This window comes from Vicia villosa, linkage group LG1 (genome assembly GCF_029867415.1).
Source record: "Vicia villosa cultivar HV-30 ecotype Madison, WI linkage group LG1, Vvil1.0, whole genome shotgun sequence".
NCBI lineage: Eukaryota > Viridiplantae > Streptophyta > Magnoliopsida > Fabales > Fabaceae > Vicia > Vicia villosa.
This window is the reverse complement of record NC_081180.1, coordinates 227,251,593-227,258,950: the sequence shown is the minus strand read 5'-3', so window position 1 is coordinate 227,258,950 and position 7,358 is coordinate 227,251,593. Positions and strand designations below refer to the sequence as shown.

At 34.8% G+C, this 7,358-nt stretch overlaps 2 protein-coding genes across 2 annotated transcripts; one reads left to right on the top strand and one right to left on the bottom strand.

Annotated features, from left to right (window-relative positions):
• Positions 1-327: 327 nt before the first annotated feature.
• On the top strand, positions 328-3,032 carry LOC131644935 (serine/threonine-protein kinase-like protein ACR4). The gene is given in 4 exon segments (XM_058915557.1): positions 328-885; positions 1,761-1,847; positions 2,296-2,525; positions 2,527-3,032. Coding segments are annotated over 4 exon segments (1,008 nt in total). The 5' UTR covers positions 328-578; the 3' UTR covers positions 2,911-3,032.
• Positions 3,033-4,181: 1,149 nt separating this feature from the next.
• On the bottom strand, positions 4,182-5,333 carry LOC131596129 (uncharacterized). Its single transcript, XM_058868704.1, has one exon. It carries the CDS (start codon positions 5,331-5,333, stop codon positions 4,182-4,184), a length of 1,152 nt encoding a protein of 383 aa, XP_058724687.1.
• Between the last annotated feature and the right edge of the window lie 2,025 nt (positions 5,334-7,358).

The following is a 7,358-nucleotide window of genomic DNA, read 5'->3' as shown; positions in this document are numbered from 1 at the left end:
GGTTTTAATTCTTTTTCGATCGTAATTGTGGAAGATCAAATTATGGTTCTCAAACGTCGTCTCACTTTCAAGTTTAGCGTTAATCACCGGTAGACCAACTAACGATTGATATGTATTTTATTATGAATAGGTTTTTTTAGTCACATGTATCATTGATAGAGCTGATACGAGAGATCGAGAGATCGAACTGTATTCACCTCTATAAAATTTAGCGTCAATCACCACTCGACTAACTAACTCCCGACACATTAGAGAAAACAAATATTATATATAAATCATATCAAAGTCATAAATAGAACATATCATCTAAAAATATCCCAAAATAAAAACAGAGACTAAGGTGCCAACAATGAACCACCACAACTAATCTCACCAATCCAATCATTTTGTCAAACATAAACTCTCTTTTTTCCATTCAACTTACCTTCCAACACTTTCATATCCCACCAAGAGTCACATGTATTATATTATAATATTATATATCAATTTCCAAATACCTCATTCACATACAAATCCTATTCCACACTTCTCCAACTTCATCTCTTCACCACCATTAACCAACCCATCAAATTCAAAACATGAACCTTGTTGAACATATTACCTATGACACAATCATGGCAACTCTATCAATATCTCTCATAATTCTTGCCATCATCCTCTTCTTCCTTTGTAAAAAGAAACCAGTTGAATCAGAAGAAACACTTCCAGTGAAACACAGTGCTCGTGCATACCCTTTAACAGAAATCGATGCTGCCACCAATGGATTCAACCATAGGAGAATCATTGGAAAAGGTCGTTTAGGAACGGTTTATGCAGGAGTACTAGAATCAGAAGAACTCGTAGCTGTGAAACGCATTCATCCTGTTCTTGTGTTAAGCAACGCAGGTAGGGATGTTCAAATAAACCGGTTATTGGATCTATCCATATCCATATCCATAACCGGTTATTAAAAACCGGTTAATTATCAATATGCTTTTAACCAAATCCATATTTTGGATATATTATTAATATGGTTTTAACCAAATCCATATTTTGGATAACCATATCCAACATAAAAATTTAATTGGTCTATTATTTTTAAATCACAAAAAAATATAAATTTTTAAAATATTTTGCAGAAAGAAAAAAAAACATAAAAATGAAAAATCGAGTTTTTCGAAAGTTCGAAAAAAATCAAATTTTCTGAAAAAATACCAAAAAAATGAGTTTTTCGGAAATACGAAAAATCGAGTTTTTTTGAAAAATTGAGTTTTCGAAAACACGAATAATTGAGTTTTTCAGAAATATGAAAGAACGGGTTTTTTTTTTTTTGAAAAAAATGAAAAATCGAGTTTTTTTTAAAAAAACGAAATAATCGAGTTTTTTTGAAAAAAAAAAAGTAGTTTTTTCGGAAACACAAAAAAATTGAGTTTTTTTCGGAAACACGAAAAAATCAAAATTTTTTTTCCGTAAAAACAAAAAATCGAGTATTTTGAAAAAACGAAAAATTCGAGTGTCTTTAAAAAATATGAAAAGTCGATTTTCCAAAAAAAAAAATAATATTTTAATAACTTCATTTTAAATTAAATTTTTAAAATGAAATTTTTAAATTTAAAACCGGTTATAAAATTTGGTCATGGATATAGCCGGTTTATAACCGGTTTTGAAAAAATAAATCCGGTTATGAAAATTGGTTTTAAAATCCGGTTATACCAAATGGATAATATATGGATATGGATTGGTTATGGACAAAAACCGTCCATGAGCATCCCTAAACGCAGGATTCGGTTTCTCATCGGTGATCAAATGGCTCTCTTTAGCTCATCACCCTAACGTTGTTCCCATAATAGGATTCTCAGAAGCACCAGGTAATATTTACGTATACGATGTTTAATTGTTATGCATAGTCAGTATTAAAAAATTTATTATTATCATGTCACAATTATGGTTTTAAATTGTAACTTTAACTACGATCATGAATTTTGCGGTTATTGTGGTTGCTGCAATACGCATTGTATTAGTTGCAGTATGAATTTTAATCGGAAGGTATTTGAAATATCCAATTAAAAAAAGCTCGATGTTAAGATTTTTTATTAATTTGAGTTATGGGGTTCTAAAATTTCGAATGGTGGTTAGACGCAAGATTTTAATTCAATAGCGGTCTGATACAGTTGCAGAGACTACTCTATCAGCAGTACTGCTGCCACAAATGCAGTTATAGACTGTAATTTAAAACCATGATCTGCATGAATTTATCGTAGTTTTGATAAAAGTCAAATATTTTTAATGATTTAACGGTTGTGATTTATTTATCAGGTGAAAGAATTATAGTGATGGAGTTTGTTCGAATGGCAAATTTGGAGTTTTACTTGCATGAAAATCATGAAGGATTTTCTTCCTCACTTTTGGATTGGAGCAAGAGGTTCAAGATTGCAGCTGGAGTAGCTAAAGGGTTACAATATCTTCATGAAGTGGTAGCACCAAATATTGTACATGGTTGTGTTAAGTCTTCTAATATTCTCATTGATGTGAATTTTTGTGCTAGGGGTTTCTGATTATGGACTTAATTTTTTAGGGCTAGTTGACAAAAGAGGGTTAGTTGGTTATGTGGATGATGAATATTGGAAAGGTGGGGTTTGTAAGGAAAGTGATGTTTATGGGTTAGGGGTGATTTTGTTGGAGCTTTTAAGTGGGAGAGGGTGTGAGGGTGGATTATTGGTGAAATGGGCATTGCCTTTGATTAAGGATATGAGATTTAGTGAAGTTTTGGATCCTAGGTTGGTGATTCCTAGTGATATGAAAGCTATTGTTAGGTTAGCAAAAGTTGCTTTAGCTTGTGTTGGTAATTCAAGGAAATGTAGGCCTTGTGTGATTCATGTGGCAACCATTTTGAATGATTTAGAGATGGAAGTTTGTTTCTTGTCAAATTAGCAATGGTGTTCAATTTTGTACAAAAACTTCTATTTTTAGGTCAATCTTAATTTTCATTAGAGTTTCAAACACTTTTTATATGAGATGTTTTTGGAGCATTGAATTTTTTTCCCCGAATCGAACTCAATATTTTTCAAATTTTATTCTTTAGCATGAGTTTGTTTACTATTCGAACTCAATTATTTGGTTTTGAAACATTGAATTTAAGAGACGATAATTATATTTATATTATATAAAATTATAAATGTTTAAATAATTCTAACATGATTCATTATGGAGAGTTGGACATTCATATTTCATAGTCATAGAATAGCATTTTCATTGGGAAGGGATCTTATCTCCTAGTTGTGACAGGATGAGAAATCAGAGTATCATTTTGGTATTGAAAAGTGAAGTTGGAGCGGTGCCGTTGTACTTGGACGGTGAATGTTGATTTGTGGTTACGTGTGGTGTTGGGATCTTTTCCATGATGAATTGAAAGTGACCTTATAGTTATAATTTTCAAAAAATTCCAAAAGTTTCTGTTATGCTTGTGTGTATATGTTAATTAGTCTTCCTTGCTTTATTATTTAAATCCACCTTGTGATAACGTAGTCATTTGGAATGGTTGATTTTAAAAGCTCAAAACATATATTGATATTAAATATGCACGGTCAGAACCAAACGTCAAATCATTAGGGTGTATTTGTTTCAATGTTGTAAAAGATACTCTCATATGGCCATTAACATTCTCATGTTTAATTCAAATTTTAAAAAATTATTTTAAGGCATGTTTTATTTTCATAATTCTTTTTTATATATGATTTTTTTATTCTTATTCTAAGATTTAAAGAGTGGGAATATAACATTCCCATGAAAATAAGTTTGACCAACTCTAACTTCTCACAACCACTCACATTTATTAATATTTTTTAAATTTTTTTATATTTTTAAATTAAATAAATTTTATTATTATTTCTAAAAAACTAAATGTTTACCAAACACATAAGTTGCAATAATATTCATTATTCTAAGGAATATTAATCCTATGAATACAATTTCATAGAATAATTTTTCAAACCTTGAAACAAACACACCCTTACAACATAATCTATGCATGATTTATTCAAGATCATTTTTTTTTATTCGTAATGAAATAAGTTTAATGAAAATTTTCTCAAAAGCAATTTTTATTTGAAGAGAAATTATCTCATAGTGGCATAAATGCTCGGAAAATTTGATGAGCAGAAAAGGGAGAAGTAACTTTTTTTTTTTACAGTAAGACTATTTCATTAAGAGGCCACCGAAGGGCAAACAGAAATAGAATTACAATTCGGAGGCAATCCAAGCCAGGTTCTCGAACCCAAACGCTTGCCCAAACCGACAAGGTTATGAGCATCACAGTTAAAGGCTCTACTAATAAAAACAACAGAAGCAAATTTAAAACTCCTAAGAAAGGTTTGACAATTGAGGACCACATGGTCGATATCGGTCAGCAAAGATAAGGAAATTATACAATTCACAACTGATAGTGCATCAGATTGGACTAAAATCCTTTCCACCTTGAGCTCCTTAGCCAATTGCAAGCTCCAATGAATTGCTAAAGTCTCAGCCGTCACAGGGTTAGCAGACATTTCTTCCCACTTGCAAGCCGCCGACACCACACGACCAGCCTGATTCCTAAGCAAACACCCAAAGGAAATGAATCCCTCATCAAAACAACCGGCGTCAACTTGCAGAATACAAACCTCAAAACTAATAGGAACTTCCAACAGATTATGAGCAGGAGGCTTAGCTTTGATACAAGGGTTAAACTTGTTAAATTCTATGACAGATTCCATGGCCTCTTTCGCTACCAGCCGAGGATCCGTAAACTTTTGTCGGTACACCAGAAGATTCCTTGCTTTCCATAAATGCCATAGAACTGTACACTTGAGTTGGTCACTAACACTACTCGGATCCTCCAAGCAGCAAGAAATCCAATCATTTAAGTATGAATTTAAAGGCACTCGCAGACCATAATTGGAAGAGAAACAAGCTGACCTAGTATATTCGCAATGAAGAAAGAGGTGGTGTGCCGTCTCGGTGGCTGCTTCGCAGAGAGGACATGAAGTATCCAAAGAGATGCCTTTCTTTTGGAGATTAGCCTTTGTAGGAAGGATATTCTTTGCAAGGCGCCAAAGAAAGTTATGATCGCGAGGATGCAAATGGGACAGCCAAATTTTCTGCCAAAGCTTCTGATGATAAACATTGGAGAGGCCCGGAGCTTTATTGCGTTTGTCGTGCATCAGCATGTGATAAGCAGATTTAACGGAGTAAATGCCATTTTTCTTATAATTACATATTAACTCATCAGCGGGGCTGCGAAAAGAGAGAGGTATGTAAAGGATTTGTCTTGCCTCATAACGGAAAAGACCTCCTGAACCAGAAAATTCCGCCACCATCCCGGTTTCGGATCAATTAGGCAGCTCACTTTCGCATCAGAAGGTAGAACTTGAATAGGGATCTGGACTTTGAAATTGAACTTAAGGGGCAGCTAGTTGTCGTGCCAGATACGAACCTGTTCTCCATTACCAATCCTCCATCTAGCTCCAGACTTGACTAAATCGCGTGCACTAAGAATACTTCTCCAGGCGTAGCTTGGGGCAAAACCAACGGCAACATCAGAAATATCACACCTTGGATGGTACCTGCTCTTAAGGATCTTTGAAAGAAGTAAGGACTCTCCTGTTAGAAGCCTCCAGTATTGTTTCCCTAACATGCTAGTGTTAAAGCTACTAATCTCCTTGAACCCCATACCTCCATTCTTCTTAGATCCCAACAATCTCTCCTAACTGAGCCAATGTATTTTTCTAACCCCATCCTTTGTACCCACCAGAAATTAGCAAGCAGAGATTTAATGTCATGACAAATACCCTCAGGCAGCTTGTAGCAACTCATCACGTAATTCGGGATCGCCTGGGCTATAGCCTTAATTAACACTTCTTTCCCTGCCCTTGAGAGGAACTTCTCCTTCCAGCCCTTCATCTTTTTCCACACCCTTTCAACCACCATAGCGAAAATATCCTTCTTTGATCTACCAAAAATCACGGGAAGCCCCAAATATTTGGAATGACGGTCTACAGTCTTAACACCCATCCTATTACAGATCAATAATCTATCCTCCTCTCGCACATTTTGACTGAAAGAGACCTCAGATTTCTCCAAATTAACAAGCTGCCCAAAAGAATCTTAATAAGTCTTAAGGATTTCCATAACACGATCTACTTCCGATGAATTTGCACGAGTTAAAAGCAGATTGTCATCTGCGAAAAACAAGTGGGAAATGCTCGGCGCTTTACGGGCAACTTGAATGCCATGAATTTGTTTGCTTTAGGAAACCGCCTTGAGTAAACTTGAAAAAACATCAGAACACATTATGAATAAATAAGGGGACAGAGGGTCTCCTTGGCGAATGAAGGATAGAAAAACACTTAGAAAGGGGGGGTTTGAATAAGTGTGACTTTAAAAACTCTTAAGATAAAAACAATTGCACAATGATTTTTATCCTGGTTCGTTGTTAACGAAACTACTCCAGTCCACCCCCTTAGAGTGATTTACCTCAACTGAGGATTTAATCCACTAATCAGACTTGATTACAATGGTTTTCCACTTAGATACCTTCTAAGTCTTCTAGAGTATTCTGATCACACCTTGATCACTCTAGGAACACAGTGCTTAGATACCTTCTAAGACTTCTAGTGAATCCGATCACAACTTGATCTCCTCTAGTTCTTTACAAATGAATGTAAACAAATTCTTACAAGAGTTACAATGCTTCTTAATAAGCTATTATCACAGCTGTGATTTTTCTCTTAAGTTTAAGCTTAATCTCACTAAGATATTACAACGGTAGTGAAGTGAGGTTGAAGATGAAGTTTTGAGAGCTTTTCACTTTGACAGCGTTTCTTTATTTTTGCGTAGAGTGTTGTATGTTGCTTCTCATCAGAACTTCTATTTATAGGCGTTTTGAGAAGATGGCCGTTGGGAGCATTTAATGCGTTTCATGATCCGTATAGCATTTCATTTAATGTTTCACTCTTTTGTCAACTACCTCGAGCCTTGCTTTTCCTGCTTTAACTGACTTTGCCTTTAATAGCTTCTAATTTTCCTTTTGTCAGTCAGCGTAGCCTGCCATCTTGTACTTGCTTATGATCTGATCTTTGTAGATACAACGTTTGAATATATCAGAGTCAAACAGCTTGGTGCAGAGCATCTTCTTGTCTTCTGACCTTGAAGTGCTTCTTAGCGTGATACCATAAGAACTTCAGTGCTTCTGCTTCTGATCTCAATTTCTTCTGATGCTTCAATAGACCATGTTCTGATTCTGCTTGACCATCTTCTGATGTCTTGCGAGAGCATGTTCTGATGTTGCATGCTGAACCTTCTGAGTCAGTGCTTCTTGCGCTGATTTTTTGCATACTCTTTAT